Raw genomic sequence first — 17700 nt, forward strand, 5'->3', positions numbered from 1 at the left:
CAAGCTGTAAAGTCTGTGATTAATCATAGTTTGCATTTTTTATGCGTCATGATAGTGTTATGGTGAGTTCTCAAATATTTTATCAAACTAATATAGATAAAAATATTTTGATGCAGTAGTTGTCTTTCAGAACTGATTTAATTTTTCATGTTTTTATTTTACTCTATGTTTATCTGACTCTTCGTGTTGCTCAGTCTTTAGTTTTCTATGTTGTGTTTTGTGTTCTGTTGTTTGTTTGTTGGTCTTTTTCGCTTTTAACCATGGCGGTGTCAGTTAAATTTCGACTTATGAGTTTGATTGTCCTTTTGGTATCCTTTGCCTCTTTTTTCCATGAGAAGGAATTTCTTTTAAATTCATTATCAATACATTATAATTTTCTTCTTTAAGAATTGGTTCAGATCTCCTGCTATACGGAAAAGACAATATCAAGAATCACTTAAGTAAGTAAATACGTTGTTAATACCGTTCCGAACATACATTTCAGTTTGTAAAATATTGTCAGCTTACTTCGGATTTTCAAGACAAATAACGAACACAGCAAAAATGTATTAGTGTTGAATAATATTTCATTGTATAATATGCCTCAAAGTTACCAAATTTGATATCAATATTTATTATTTACCTCGTTGTTAATAAGGTATACTCTTTGCGTAATACAATCAATGACAATCGTGCTGTATCAGCTATCCGTGATGATATCGATATCAGTCACGGTCATAAAGGCTTTATTAGACTTTTTATATGTATTACGTCTTGTAATCGGTATCAGCCGCGGTTGTCAGGTTTTATCAAACCAACTATCTGTATTACGTCCTGTCACATAAAAACATCTACTGAAGTATACATAAAAGTGCATATGATATGTTTTATTTTCAATATCACATATCGTATCAACCCTCTCAAGTAATATTGTTGTTTTAATCCATCGAGCAAAACTCTTGGGATTATATTGGTGTCTAAGATTGATACGGGTGTTATATTGAAAATGCCATTTGATATTCTTTATGTATAACATTAAGATGTCTAACTTACCCTGTCGACGCACACTATCTTGCTTCTATTGGAGTTCATACACTTCCCATACTTTGTTACATTGATTCGACATCTGCATCGATTTTTGGATTTCATGGGTAGACTACTGGTGTCTTATCTTACAGATATCACATAAAATTACAATAGATTTCATTGAAAAAAACCGACTAAAACAGTAAAATTTTTATTTGTACATGTATCTTTATTGAACATCAAACATTAAAGATGATTGTTTTTCTTAGAAAGTCAAATCTAGTTATGCTGCTAAAATTCGACATTGCATCAACTTATTTAATTTCCTTATTTTTAGTCTTCAGTCTGTATGATAACAAACGTCCCTACCAGATGTGTTTAAATTGACCAGAGCCTGAAATGTGCATGCATATCAAATATATATTCAATTGAATATAAAAGCCCTAAAACCAATGACATGAGAAACGACAACCACTGACATGCTTCCTCCACTTATACAGATTGTAACAGAAAACTCCACAATGAAACCCTCTCCAGATGACCCAATAATATTCATTTGAAATGTAAAAACATATGGAAAAGGTAAACAGTGTTACCTTCTGTACATATTTCGATTTAATTTTTGTCGAAAATTAACATCAGAAATATGTTAAGTTTGAAAATTAGCACCGAATGTATATTGTTATTTGAGAAATGAAGGATTTGTAGCCTTTGCAAATAGTAATAATATGAAACAACAAAAATGTAAGTGCTCTTGTTTTTAATTTTATTTCAAGAAATTAAGGCCAAAAGTTACATGACCAATTTCTTGGATAAGTCGTAAAAACTATGCTCATAGAATAACTTTGGGTAGCCTGAAATGTATTGAAAATCATTTGAAGATATCTTCTGCTTACACTTTAGTGATATTTCTGTTAAAGGTTGACATCATCAACATCTCAGATGAGTTGGAAATTAAACTCATTTCAAATATTTTAGGAAGTTTTATAAACTTGTTACTATCTTTTTTCAATATTTTATTCATGGAACATTGTTAAACTATTATTTGGTTTTTATGGATTATTTTGAAGATATCAAGCAGTTTACTGATATGTAAATAATTTTATAAACAGATATAATAATCCATTGCGTTGACACTGATGTTTTTTCAAGTTCAAGTTAATTAATTGCCGCTTATTTCTGATTATTTTTGAAGACATGGCACAAGAGTAGCCGGTATTGTGGCAGCGAAGAAGAATGAGCAGGGCATAATTGGAATAGCGTTTGGAGCTACACTTGCTGGCGAGTTGATGTATTATCTTAATTTATGACATAAGTATCACATCGAGTGTCTAAATTTCAGACTGCTTATCAAAAATGCATATGTAAAGTTTTAAAATTCGTACAAGATATTCAATTTTTTCTATAATACGTTTCCTAACCATCCTATCAACATGTTGTCCTTAACCACTGCTTTTTTGTTCTATAAAATAGTTGCATGTAACTGCATACTAAGAAAGGTATGCATTTGAAGTTACATATAACAATATACCTAATTCAATCTGATGCAACACATCTTATTGGTAGTACTTGAAATCCAGTCCAATAATTTCGAAAGATTAATAAATCATTATATATCCTTTATTTCAAATTTGATGGGATAGATTCGATAAACATAGTCACCAAACTTTGCATTTTTTAGGAACAAGACGGAACGTGATGTTAAAGGATAATAAATAAACTCGTCATAGATAACAGGATTTAAATTATTAGCTTCTTGTAGTTTCTTCTATAGGTTGCACTACTGTAAATGTAGACAATACAATTTCCCATAGGAACTCCCTTTACGGCTAAAACTGTACCACTTTTACTTTGAAGTTTCGTAAAAAATTATATCCTAGAATGGAAAGCTCCTATGCACTACTATTTTGTTCAAAGGTCAAAGTATAGGGCTGTGCGGCATATTTTCAACATTTATTTGCCCCGAACTTCTAAGAGTTTAAACTTATACTAAAATTCTGCACTACACCTCCCTTCACTTTGGGTCTTCTTCAGAATTAATTTTCGCCGCTTTCCATGTGTATTTATACTGGTTACATTTCCAAGTTATGACTCTACAAGATGAAACATAGAGATCATATCTGGGAACCAGTAGGTAAACAAAACAAATATCTATGAATATTATATATCTCCCCTAAAATGGTGTGGTTTGTGAAACAGCTGTACTTACAAAGTGCAACCTGAAAAAGCTCCTGTGTTAAGAATGTCCCTTATGACATTAACGAATATGTTATCAATAAAACAATGAATTATATTGATATTGGTCTTTCATTCGTCTAGTTCAATTAATGCTCTCTAAATATCCTTGCCATTCTACTGTACTGTTTTTGTTATGGAGTGATAAAACTGACGATGCACGAGATCAAAATATAAGACAAACACAGTGTCACCTAATTCTTACTAGCTGAGATTAATTTCAATGATTGTTGCAAAATTGAAAGGACATAATTGAAAAAAAAAAATCAAACGTTATGCGCTCGAAGCGCTAACTTATACCAGTTAATTTTACTCGCCAACTATATCATTTGAAAAATTGAAACGGTTAGCTTATTTGAATACTGAACATTTTGATCCAGAATGGCATCAAAGCCAGGACTTAGAGCGTTTAGAAAAAAATCAGAATTTGGAAGTAAATTACGGTGTGAAAATCAAAATACAAAAAACTATTTACAGGCTTAGAAGAATTGTGAAGGACAATATCGTCATATTTCCCAAATTCATTTTTCATTGAATTGCAAGTAACATATTTTTCTTTCTTTGTTTGGTTTTTGCAGCTGGTTGAAAAAATGATTATGTTGTCAAGCTCTACCGTTTTATCACTTGTAAAACAATACATAACATAACGATTGTCCGTACTCAACATCTTTTTAATTCAAAGTGTCTTTATCCTATGCCACAATTAAAATCTCAAAACGGCAAGGCAAGTTAATGATAAATATAAGAAATATTCAAATACCCTATTAATCTTTGACATTTTTACCTATTATATATCTGTTTGTTTTGCTCACATATTGTTTTCAATATAATGGAACTATATGCGACTGTCATACAAGTGAGAGGTTTAGCTAGCTATAAAACCAGGTTGTTTTCCTTTCGTTTGATGTGTTTGAGCTTTTGATTTTGCCATTTGTTAAGGGACTTTCCGTTTTGAATTTTCCTTGGAGTTTGGTATTCTTTGTAATTTTACTTTTTATTGCTCTTATAAGGATAATTTTAAGGGGGATCATTGCTTATCCGCATATAGAATTTTCTTTAACTTTGCAAAAATGTAGATTTTAAAATGTTTTTTTTCAAAAATATAATAAAAGTATGGGTCACGTTGCTATTTTTCAAGCTTCAACCTGGCAAAATTGCCAAATTTGCACAGATTATTCATTAACAAAACTTTTTGTGAATAAAAGAAATCTATGAGATAGAAATTTGAGAAGATATGTTTTATAGTAGGCTTTAAGAAATTAAAAAGAAAAAATGGTGTCACCGTGCTTGATTTCTTGCTACAAGTAAAACATGAAAACTTTCTTTATATATTTTTTTCTATTTGGTTATTTCCCCTTAAATGGCTAAGTTAAAAAAAAATCGATTCGAACAAAACCAAATATTTGGTATTTGTTAACACAGACTAAATATTGCAATTAATCATTGTTTTTTTTTCTTTATTCAAATAAACAGTCTTATTCATTAATTGCCAATCTGTCTCAAAATTTGCAAGTTTAAGCAAAGCACTAGACCGATTGTGTACTGCTTTTTAACAATCCAAGATGGCGGTTTACGGTTAAGGATTAGACAACAAAACCAAATGACGAGATACGACTTTAGATCAGCACATTTAAATATTGCGGAATTAAAGTACAGTTTATGTAAACAAACCAAAATACTAATACTTTATGTTTTATTTTTGACAGATGTAAGAATAGCATCAACTTCTGTTTTTGAGACATTCAATGCGAGTTTACTCACACATCAATCTGATGTAATCGATGTATACAGCTGTAGTTTTGCCAATTTCCATACAGGAACGAAAACATATGCGTTGCTTCCAAATCAAGAAAATGCCTTACGAGAAGGAACAACTAATGTAATTATATCGTAACCTATTATTATATAATGAATGCTTTATATCACCTTTCACTTTTTTCTGAAAAAAAACTGTTTTAAACAACGTTAAATGTAGTAGACAAAACAAAACAGTGTATGTATGTGAAAATTGAGTTTCGCTGTCATTAATTCATTTCACAGTCATTTTTCTTCATGCATCACAGATTTTATTCCTTCTTAAAAAATATGTAAATTTTTTTAACTTATTTTAACAAAGAATTAAAATATTTTACCAATAATTAGCAGTGCGGATCAAAATGCTGAATCATTTAAGATAGAGGGAGTCTGTTATTTTAGACTTCCCAAAAACGTTCGAAACACTTGAATGGGAATTTATGCACTTAGCTTTACAAAACTTTGGTTTTCAAAAATAAATTTTGAAACGGATTGAAACTATTTACAATGATGCTAAATTCTCAGTTTTAAATAACAGTTAGAAATCATAACCTACTTATATTTCAGAGGCATAAGACAAGAATTTCCGTACAGCTCTATTCTTTATGATAGCTGTTGAAATATTGGCTTGTAAAATTAGACAATATTCTTATATTAAAAGATTTAAAACAAGAATTGATGGACAATTCTATAGTAAAAAAAATAACACAATTAGCAGATGGTACAACTTTATTTTTCGAAAATAAAATTGAAATATCTAAAATACTAAATGTAATAGAAAAAATTGGTACATTCTCAGGACTAAAACTAAATAAAGCAAAACTAAAGGAATATGGTTAGGTAAACAAAAACAAAGTAAGGACAAATTTGAAAACATTAACTGGACAAATGGACCAATTAAGTCTTTATCAATATATTTTGGGTTGAATAAAAGAGAGCAAAAAGTTAAATTTAAAATAAACAGTTAAAGAAATCCGATTTTTTTTATACTTGAAAGAAAAGAAATCTAACGATGACAAGTCAAATGTCTGTTGTTAAAACTCTTATCATGCCAAACATGACATACTTAGCAACAGTATCCAATATAGGTAAAGAACATTTAACACAATTTGATACACTTTTATATATGTTTTCATTTGAAACAACCCAACAGAAAAAGTAAAGGAAAAGTGTTATGTACCCGATCGATGTTACAAAGCGGTCTAAATATGACAGACATTCTAAAAGAAATTGAAGCACTTAAAATATGATTTTATCATCTGAAAACTAAAAGGTTATACCAAGGTTCTACTTAGATAAAATTTGGGATAACATTTTTCTCTTTTAATATATGAACATAGAAAATATGAATTCAATACCTAACATAAATAAGTACAAATTACGAGACTTATAAGGGAAAAACTGAAAACTTTACATCAATTCGACAACAGATTTTATGGGGAATACATATATATAAAAGATAAAGGTAAACGCCTTAAAAATTGGATTGATAGTGACATAGTTTATGTATGATATATGAGGAACTAATGGAAAATACCAGAAGAGGAAGTACTTGAGAAATTAAAACACAAAACTAGTTGGACTTATTCTCAAAATGGGATCGTAAATTAAAGATGTGAAACTTTAATGATAAAGGTCAAATAAGTTGAAAATTCATTCATGTTTTTCTGACAGATAATCGTCATTTAATTTCCTAGCCCATAACCTTGTGGAATCTGAATATGACTAAAATTATTGTCATTTAATGGCTAGAAATTAAAAATCAATCAATCACTCAGTAATCAATAAATATTCCATTTATCTTTTACATTTTTTTAAAATTCTTTGGCATCACGGAATTTTGTATTACTGACAATTTATGTCATTTGCATAGATATATTTCATAAGCTAGGTTTAGGATTTAATGATTACAGATTTGTGTATGTCTTTGCCACAACAAGCTATATTGGTGATTGTTATACATGCTATACTTTATTTTGTACGATCAGGGTAGGGGAGGTCTTGGTTCTGTGTATGTTTTTGCTACCGGAAATAGTGGTGGTAAGAAAAAGAACCTTTTCCGTGATAGCTGTGCTTATGACAGATTGGTAACCAATAGATACGTGATTTCTGTGGCAGGTACTCATTTAAAGATTTCTACATATATTTTTTTATCCATGTGTTAGCTTATAAATATTCAAGAAATGTAAAAACATAGAAGAGAATCGAGACACAGGCTTGTCTTTACTTGAAAGTTTTCAGTGAATTTTAAAATTAAGAACAGAGAAGTTTACCAATGTTCAAGTCTCATATATTGATAAAGAATTAACACACCAAGGTTACAAACACTAAGGGAATCACTTACCATGCGAATCCACACTCAGTCTAAGAGTCACATACAGTCACACTACAGTCATGACGAATATCCGTGAAATTATGTCTCTAGTAAGTTGAGACATAGTCAAAAACAGACTGAAAAAAAGAAGGTAACTTGTCTGTCACAGATTCCAAAAATATATAGTTTTGAAGTTCTTCTCTGTGAAAAAGGGAGATGATCATTTTTTTCGGTTTTTATAAAGTCCCTTCTAGTATCAACTGATTCGGTCGAAGAAACAAAAATAATCAGAACAAGAGAAAGAGTTTTTTTGACGAAATGTGGAAAAACCTTAAAACATAGACAAAGAAGTACAAATAGAAAATTGGCAAGGTAAGTCATTTAGAAGGAAAAACTAATATATTGTGATATTCATATTTGCTAGGTATTCAGCACAATCTTAAAAAACTCCCAAACGGGGAAGCTTGTAGTGCTATGATGGTTGCAGCTTTTACTACGAAACCAGGTGAAAAGAGGAAACATAGAGCTAGAGTGGTTCGTATACTTTGACCCGTCGATGAACTAATAATTTTGTATTGATTGACTCTCAGTATAGAAATAAATTTAAATGCACTCTCGTGAGCTTTACCTTGACTTTTCTAAATAGGATCGTTACCTGACGATGAAAACTTTAACCAAAGTTTACTCAAAATAAAACAGATGACACGTTAAATAGTCCTATTTATTTGAATAAAATGGTGACTTCAAAATGAAAATTGTTTTTTATCTGACCCCTTCACTAAAATATTTAAAGCTCCCAAATGTGTAATGACTTTAACGATACCAGTTTAATTGCAACTGATTTATATTTTGCCAATTAATCTCTCTATAATGATGTTTAAGACCAAATTTGAAATACTTGTTATCAGGTATTATTTTTTTTTATCATTTTCACAGACCTGGGTCTCAGTAAAGAATTGTATTTCTTAAAATAAATTAGCATGCAAAAACTCTCTTCCCAAATTAACTAAATAAAACAACAATGTCATGAACAATAGTTTCTTAATGACAAATTAAAGACGAATTTTGACAAACAGCTTAGTGTCGAAATAAATCAGTATTATTTTACTTATGAGATGCACTGGGATTAGATTTGACAAGTTGTCGAACAAGCAATGTGTCAATTCGAGTTGATACATGCGCTGTGTCGTAGGGTGTAAATTAAACACATTAAAAAGAAAAACAAATATATAATCTGCTTGTTGTTTGATGATTTTAAAATCGAAAAAAGAAGGTGTTTCCTGAAAATCGAAAAACAATCGTTTCCCAGAGCAACGCTCAGATTAAACAATCTGAATGAGAGAGTTTCCTATGATTTTCTTCAACGGGAATTTATGACTAGATTTCATAAATTTTAAAAATTTGGGACACGATAATGCAATCAAAGTCAATACATGATTAAAATAAAACTAGTGTTCCGTGAGATACACGAGAAAACACCACAAACCACTCAATTGGGGCACCATTAATCCTCATCTCGTGTCTCCTGCTTCTTCGGCAACACATTTATTGTTCAGTCTTCTAAGAACTGGTCAGATCAAATGTACGTTTCAGGCTGAAATTCATTAATAGTGTATATAAGAATTGCACAGACCGGTGCATTGAAAATCGTTCCTCTTGTTAAATGTTTTTTTATGACGCGTTGAGGGGTACATAGAAAATTCCTTGCGTCTATGTATCTATGCGTCCGTCCCTCTGGTCTTATAAGCGCTCCCACATGTTTAATTCTTACCAAATATTTATGAAATTTATGTCAAAGATTTATATCAGCAACAATGTATAGGACAAGTTCAAAAACTATGTCATTTGTAGATATTATTAATATGGAAAATAGCATGGTAAGCGCTCTGAAGCCTTTATTTTTTGTTAGATTATTATAAAATTTATATCGAAAGATGACATCAGCACTGTCTGGTACGAGTTTGAAAATCATCGTTCATCAAAATATTTAAAAGGACTTTTTAATTTTAGATTTCATTGTAAGCTTTCTCATTTACAATCAAATTTATTTCAAAGGTTTAAATCAGAAATGTATCGGACAAGTTTGAAAACTAGTGCCAATCAACTTTTTTAAAAGAGATATTCCCTTATGAAATATCGATTATATAGAAATTTGTATTGTAAACACCTACATTATTTTTACAGGATTGTTTTGAAATTTATATGATAGATTCATATCAGGAATGTCTTGTGTGAGTTTGAAAACTAGAGCTGGTCTTTTATTTTTACAGGGGTTATCTTTTTTTTCAAATGCAATTTGTTATTGAATATTGCATTGTTAGCACTCTCACGCCTTCATTTCCCGAGGAGTTTTTATCAAAAGCTTATATCAGTAAAGTTTTGTGAGAGTGTAGAACATTTATTTTACAGAGTTATTCCCCCTCTGAAATAGAATTATATGAAAAAGAACATTGTTATTGATCTTACATTTCCTGTATGATATTTATTATAAAGTTAAAAGAGAAAATATTGTTTTGTTATTTCAGTATGAAAAAAAAGTGTACAACGCGGGGGACACTAGAACTATGTTTTTTAATTACCATTGAGTAATATCCCAGCAAACATATTTGAACGAAGTTGATAGTTTCATGACTAGCCTGTTGTTTTAGCTGAACATCAATTTGAGAATTTAACACTGTGTCCTTTTTACTTTTGAATATTATAAGAGAAATATTTTCTTGGTTTGAAGTAATCTACTGTTGGAATCGTATGGTGTTTACATATCTCAGTTGATACGTTTTGCTCGTGCAGTGAATATTCACACTATAAGGACTTCATATATAGGAGTGTGCTCCTTAATCAGAAACTGCTGAAACAGTTATGAGGAGGAAAGATTAAAAATGACACTCCGTAAATTTTATGGACACCATCACGAATTGATTGATCTATACGATGTGTCTGTGTCTAAACTAACTAACGACCTTTTTACCACATCTTAGATTGTGATTTACCATCTTCGTCGTCTGGTCTGCTAAGTACCGAACGTGACCTATTCCCGAATATGACTGTTTTCCCGAGAGTGAATTCGCATTGATATAAGACATGTCTCGTTATTTATACATTCAATACTCTTGTATTAAGTTATGATGTTTCGTTTGTAATTCTGGTTGAATATTGTGTTATGTCTTATCGTTTGTGGTTTGAATTGTACTTTTATTATCTACATGTATGTAAATGTTCAGATAATTAATCAGCTAGTTCATTTATATGATTTTTAGTTTAAAGCTACTATATGCACAGGATTTATTTGTTTTTACAGTTTTGATTTAAAAGAAAAACCGACATGGTTAGAAAATACAAATAATTACACAATTACTAACACAATTCTATATTGATATTCTTGTAATGGTTAGAAAATACATAAAATAATACCATTACGAACTTTATCCCAATTTTATTTCTATTTTTTAGAAATTTACCTGATATGTCACTTTTTGTGGCGTTGATACTTTCGTGTGACGCACAGTTCATAATTCTATTGTAGTGTAAATGGGAGGTGTCCGTTGTTATTCTGTGGTTAACATGTTGTAATGTACTATATATTATATTATTTATTTATGTATGTCTCTGTCCTGAGTGTTCTTGCGTTTAGTTGTAATGTATTCCTGTCACGTAATGTTGTCATTTTAGGGGTAATTTTAACATTGCTATATAAGCAAAGCGGGAGGTTTAACTAGCCATAAAACCAGATTCAACCCACCATTTTTTCTTAAAATGTCCAGTACAAAGTCAGGAATATGGCAGTTGTTATCAAATAGTCCGTTTCTATGTATGTTGGCGTTAGTTTTTGTAGCAGTTCAGTGTTTATGTTGTTCCGTTGTTTTCCACTTAAAGTTGATGTGTTTCCCTCGGTTTTGGTTTGTGACCCGGATTTGTTTCAGTTAAACCGATTTATGACTATTGAATAGCGGTATACTACTGTTGCCTTTATTAAGCAACTATTTGTATTCATATATCACGACTCTAAAGGCAATTATTTTGTAAATATCTTAATATCACTCAACTTGACTTACCAAGTACTTATATCCACATATTAAAGTCTTCCTGAGCAATTACGCCTGTTTAATATATTAACTTTATCATCCTCAAAATTCTATTTTTCAGATAACAACAGATATTGGAAATAAAACAACATTTAATTTTAACCAAAACTCAGCAGCAGCACCTATGGTATCTGGTGCTGTTGCTCTTGCTCTGAGTGCAAAGTAAGTAGTTAATGATGAGGGGGTCTTTGCTAGGTACAATAAGTATCACATTCATATCATCGTCAATTCATATAGTTTTTATAAATACTTCAGGGCAAGAAGTCGAATCACTAGTAAATCAATTTGAACTGAAACAAACAGCCAAACAGCCAAACAGCCATGTTGATCTGAAACTTTTATACCAATACATTAGTTTTGTATCAAAATGTCAAAAATAAAATCTATGTTAGGAGCAAGAAAGACAATATTCATAGATATAGCTACAGTACTAGATTCATAAATGACTTTTACGATTTTTTTAAAAGAAAATTAATCAACAAATGGACCCTATCTTATGTATACTGAGTAAATATCTCCAAGTTGCTACGTTATTCTAGAGCTTGCATTAACTATCTCGATGGAAGCTTTTAAATCAAGGGTTTCAACTGATGAAGTTGAAATCATTCTTTCGACACATTTTACGGACGCCACCACGAGTTGGTTAAACGTAATAAAATATCTGTTGCACACTTGACGACGGATATGTTTTATTGTCGTAACTACTATTTTGTCCATTTTACCTAAAACGTAACATTGCTGTATTAGACTTAATATTAATCCTTTTGACTTGGATGGAGAGTTGTCTCATTGGCACTCATACCACATCTTCTTATATCTATTAAGACTTATTAACGAATTGTTACTTACATGAGCTATACCACGGGTTTCACATGTTGAACAAGATCTGCTTAAACTTCCAGAGATTCAAAAATCCAACCCTCTGATTGTTATACTAGTTTTGCCCTTTTATTAATTGAAAAATCGACTACACCATCTCATTTAACAGAGCCTTTCAACAAAAATTTGAAAACGTAGATACAATTTCCTTGTTTTAGTTCATGAAAATTGTTTTTTGTGAAGAACCACACTGATTCCCACAAAAAATACAACGAATATGATATCATGACGTCTCGCTCCTTCTGGCGTACATGCAGTTCTTAAGTTTCTGTTTTTCTGAATTGCCTTTCCTGTATCGATTTAGGAGCTTTGAACTTCAATGAACTGCGGTCGTTTTAATCTGTACATGGATGTATTATTATACTTTCCGTCAATTTTTAAAGTATTTTGGAAATGTGATATACGGATATCACTGCGACCTGATTATAATAGTATTTTCATCAAATCTGTTGGAATAGTTTCTTAAAGTTTCAATAAGAATTGTTTTACTATGGCTGTTTAAAAGCTTGCCATATTAAATTGACATTTAAAAAAAAACAATAGTGACCTTATGATAATGTATACAATACAGAAGCCATAATTGGTTTCAGTATGTTGACTTTGCTGCGACATTGAGTTATACTCCTATTTATATTTCATCAGTGTTAGAACCCATAAAATGAAAAAAGCAAAAACAATGTATCATAACAGTTCGAAATTTAGACAAATCAACATTAATTAAACTAAAACAAACAACCAAACAAACATCACACAATAATAAAATGAATAATAAAACCAGACCTTCACAGATACTACTGTTTTGTTAGATAATCAACATATAAAGCTAAACGGATTTAGAATAAAATAATCAATCAAGTGTTAGATATACTGTATATATTCGGATCCATCACATTTTTTTTGATTGATAGTAATACATTTATTTTTTCAGTCCATCTTTAACTTATCGGGACATAATGCATCTGCTGGTAAACACGGCAAGAAGTGATCTCCTACAAAATAAAACAAAGTTCTTTGAAAATGCTGCTGGATTTAACGGTAAGCATGTAGAAAATAGAAATAGTTTATTGACGCAATGGATTGAAATTGAATTTAAAATCTATAAGAGATTTTCTTTTATAACAAATACATGTATGTCAGTTGAAACAAGTCTCGTTAAGCGGACACTCAATGTATATGGTCTATACTATATACATTGTGTTGAACACAAAGTATCTGCAAATACACCAAGAACTTTTAATACAAAGAATGCCACAGTAAAGGTGTTTTTTATATGTGCATATTTAATTTTCGAATATAATTATCATTATAAAAATAAAGAGATGTGGTAAGATTTCCCATGACACAACTATCCCCCAAAGTTCAAATGAAGTTGATGCAAGCAATCATAGTCAACCATACGGCCTTTACCAATGCAAAAAACTCATACCGTATAGTCGGCTATAAAAAGCACCGACATGAAAAATATAAACCAATTCAATTGGAAAAACTAACGACCTAATTCATAACAAAACAATTTACGAAAAATAATAAGACAGACATGAACCAACGACAACCGCTAAACTACAGGCTCCTGACTTGGGACAATATTCATTGCCATTTCGGAAGTCAGATTACGGAAAACTCTATTACATTGTAAAGTAGGCATGTTTTCAGTTCAAGCTAAAATTCGAATGATATTTTGTCAGTAAACAGCATATTAATGATGTCCTATTTTATTAGAATATCCAATTATTCAAAAAGAATCGGTTGCATGTCACGAGAAAAAGCAATCTGCATTGATACTTCAAAATAAATCATCGTACTATATATATTACATCTTCCAAACTTAATACTATCTATAGTGTCAGAAAAATGTATGGAAAAACTGGTCAAATTATCTTTCTAGCATTGAAAAATTACCCCCCCCCCCCACCCCTCTAACCCAAAAACAAATCAAATTTCAAGAAGCAGATTTAATAAAATCTAACATTCTTAACAAATATCTACAAATATGTTTTTAATGAAAGCAACACTATAATGACATATGTTGAACATAACTCTCAGTCCCCGAGGGTATCACCAGCTAAGTAGTAAGTACCGGCAAAGTTGACCTTAGATGGATTAGGCTATTTTTAGTCCCTTTTTCGTGGTAGAGCTCTTCAACTGTTTCAGTTCTTATACATCCGTGGCTTTCAAATATTTGGCTTTGGGCGTTCCTGATGAAGAAAAGCGCTTCGGATGCATACAATTTATAACGTGTTGTTTTCATTTTTTGAAATAATGCATACAAATTTACTCTACTAGTGCTTCTAAATTTGACGGTAAATATGAAGTATGTATGAATTGACAATCATGCCATATATCCTTTATTTTATACTTAATTTACTAGTTTGCTTTTTTTTTCGAATGTTTGTTTATTTAATTTTTTATAACAATTAAGGACTTGCTTTTATTTCAGTTTTTAGTGTTTAATAGAATATACTTAATACTAATTAATTAATTAATTAGATTAAAAGACAAAATGGATGTCAGTATAAATCCATGACAGGCACTTTTTAAACAGCATTGTGTGAAAATCTGTCAATGCTCCTAAATCCAAGGGTTGACTTTGGTATAGAAACGTCACATGGATTTCCCGGATTAGATAGGTAGTTGTGCGGGATTAAGAAATACGCAGCTACGTCCAGTCCATTGGAACGTTAAATCAAATGCATCGTGTAGGGAGAGAACCTAAATATATGTATATATATATATATGTTGGATTTTGTTTGGTTAGATGGTTAGTTTGTTTTTGTAATGTCTGCATTAGATGCTTGCAACTTGCCGTTTAGTGAACAACAATTATCAATAAATAAATCAATATTTAAAGTGTTTCGGGCACAAGAAAGCGGAAAGCTTTAAACATTTAATCAGGTGTTGAAAATTTTCTAATTCAGTATCATCATACTTTGGATTTGGATTACTTGATATCGGTACGCTAGTCGAAAGAAGTAAAACCTGGGAACTAGTCCCTGACAGACACAGTTGTCATTCAACAGAAATTGTTGACAGTCCGTAAGTAACAGTTTACATATATATATACATAAATATCACTTCGAAAATGAATTACTAGTCAATGACAACAAATTCGTCACCCGGTTTATAGACAGATTCCACTTAGCAAACACTTGAATAACATTAAATATACTATTTCCATATAACAGTGTTGAAGGAAAATCAGAGAAATAACAAAGAGACATTTTTTATGCATATATAACACGAATTTAAACAGGTAATTGTTTTTTTTAAATAACGGTTACATTTTAATATTCTAACGTTTACATAAGGAATGTGTTACATTTTATTTTCGCCTTACTTCCCTTGTTGCGTAGTGTGTTTGTAAGGTGGTGTTATAAATGACAACATGATAGGGTTTTATTGTACTGTGGATGTTTACTATGATTTGAAACAGGTAGGAATAATGTAAACGATAACTATACAACAATGCATTTTCTTCTCCTTTATTTTTTTTTATTTCAAATATATGTGTGTGTGTGTGTGTGTGTGTTTAAGAGAGAGAGAGAGTTTTGTGTATTTTTGAAATGTTTAATTTGTAGACAAATCTTGTTAGTCGAAAAACCCAGTACCGTTATTTTGATACAGAATTTAGATTATTTTTATTACAAAAACATTGTGTAAGTAGTGCAAATAATGAATAATGTACTAAAAGAAGTGATGTCATGTTGTATTACCTTTTCTCCAAGATTACACAATGTTCCTGCCTGCCCAAAATAGAAGGGTGGCCCGCCCTTGGTTCCCTTACCCCCACCCTTTTGCCCCCCCCCCCCCCAAGCAAAAAAATGCACCCCTCTGCCTTTTTAAAAGAATATTTTTTTCCAAATTACATGCCTATCGGCGTTTCCGGTAAAACTGTTACAAGATTGTGTAACACTCTTATTAACTGACAATGGCATAAAGTTAAATACCTTGCCTTTTGCAGTTTTATCACCTCTGTTAATGATTGTTTACTGCTAATTAGGGGATTTAAGATCATTGAACAAATACTGGATATTTAATACAGAATGAAAATGTCCACATGTTATCCATTTGTAATGTTTATGTACAGCATATACACCTGAAAAACTTTATTTAAGTAGGCATTAAATAAAAAATAAAATGTTTAAACAATTTCAAAGGCATACATAGTATTGACTAAATTGGTAACAAAATGTTTTGTTTCATAACCCTGAGTATGAAATTTAAAGAAATTCGTATTTTGAACATACACAAGATTGCACCACTTCCTGTTTTACTTCTTGTATTTATAATTCTCCTTACAGAGGAGCAATGGGAAATCAAGTGAACGAAAACAAAAGAAAATTCACTCTTCTTATGATGGAGTCGAGAAAGTCAATAATAACACAATGCCGGTGACGATAGTGATCAAAAGTTATTTCTATATAGTAATTGTACATTTTAAAGAAATTACTTTTTGAACTGTGTTATTAAAAATATACATGCAAATACACGATGTTTTATGTTCAGTATTTATCGAGATAATTGCATTAGAAGCTTGTGAAACTGAAATTAAAAAAATGCCAATCTTTGCTGCATATTAAAAAAAAAATAAAATCTAAAGATCTTTCGAGTCACCAACTTTTGGAGTTTTCCACAAAGTCCTTAGCATGTTACAATTTCCCAAAGTATACCTATTTTTTCACACCTAAGTTATCGCGCACACCGGTTTGCTCTTGTCATATGTACATTCAATAGAGAAATATTCTCTTTTCGTGAATATAAAAATTTAAAAGTCTGTCTGTGCCGGTTAAGAAATTAAAGATAACTGTTCTTATAAAGTAGGTATTTTTCTACTGTTTTTTTACAATTTTAAGAAAAGGTCGTCTCGGTTTTTGTACAAGTATTTGCGGTCTTCTCGATCTATTCACATTCAATGTTTACATCAAGATAAGGTCCGTTTGAATTTTCTTAGTAACTTAATTTCAAAAGTGCCAATCTTTGCTGCATATCAATCGATTCCTTTGGATTTTTTCCCCTGACTTTCTCTGATCTAGCTGTATATATATACGGATAGTTTGCATGTTCCAGAGAGGTATACAGCTAGTAGAAAAATAAATTGAAGTTGGTACTCCAGGAATTCATTCGCATAGCAACATTTAAAACCAATTTTACATCAAGCTTCTATATACTCGTCGTTTGCTACTTAAGGAGGGAAATGATAACATTAAATGGAAGTTTTGTTTTTATTTCAACTTATTTCTATTTTTGCTATTTACCAGAACGTTTTCCCGTGAATCCATAATTGATAGCGTCCTTACTAAAATGGGACAAACATTGAGAAGACAGTTTTCAGTGTTTACAGGGGAGGTAATAATTTGTCACTAGATTTCCCACCAGGAGCACTTAACAAATGCT

General features: G+C 30.8%; 1 protein-coding gene across 7 annotated transcripts in view; it reads left to right on the forward strand.

The window, feature by feature from the left end:
- LOC127729944 (neuroendocrine convertase 2-like) overlaps positions 1-17700 on the forward strand; it is a 52387-nt gene that overhangs the window by 6240 nt on the left and 28447 nt on the right. For all 7 annotated transcript variants that reach the window (XM_052237921.1, XM_052237922.1, XM_052237925.1 and 4 more), the window contains exons 7-14: positions 388-440; positions 2201-2286; positions 4947-5119; positions 7023-7152; positions 7773-7882; positions 11492-11592; positions 13238-13344; positions 15225-15342. In XM_052237921.1, coding sequence (XP_052093881.1) covers positions 388-440; positions 2201-2286; positions 4947-5119; positions 7023-7152; positions 7773-7882; positions 11492-11592; positions 13238-13344; positions 15225-15342 — 878 coding nt within the window. The remainder of the gene's footprint in view (positions 1-387; positions 441-2200; positions 2287-4946; positions 5120-7022; positions 7153-7772; positions 7883-11491; positions 11593-13237; positions 13345-15224; positions 15343-17700) is intronic.

This window comes from Mytilus californianus, unplaced genomic scaffold (genome assembly GCF_021869535.1).
Source record: "Mytilus californianus isolate M0D057914Y unplaced genomic scaffold, xbMytCali1.0.p SCAF_2, whole genome shotgun sequence".
NCBI classification, from domain to species: domain Eukaryota; kingdom Metazoa; phylum Mollusca; class Bivalvia; order Mytilida; family Mytilidae; genus Mytilus; species Mytilus californianus.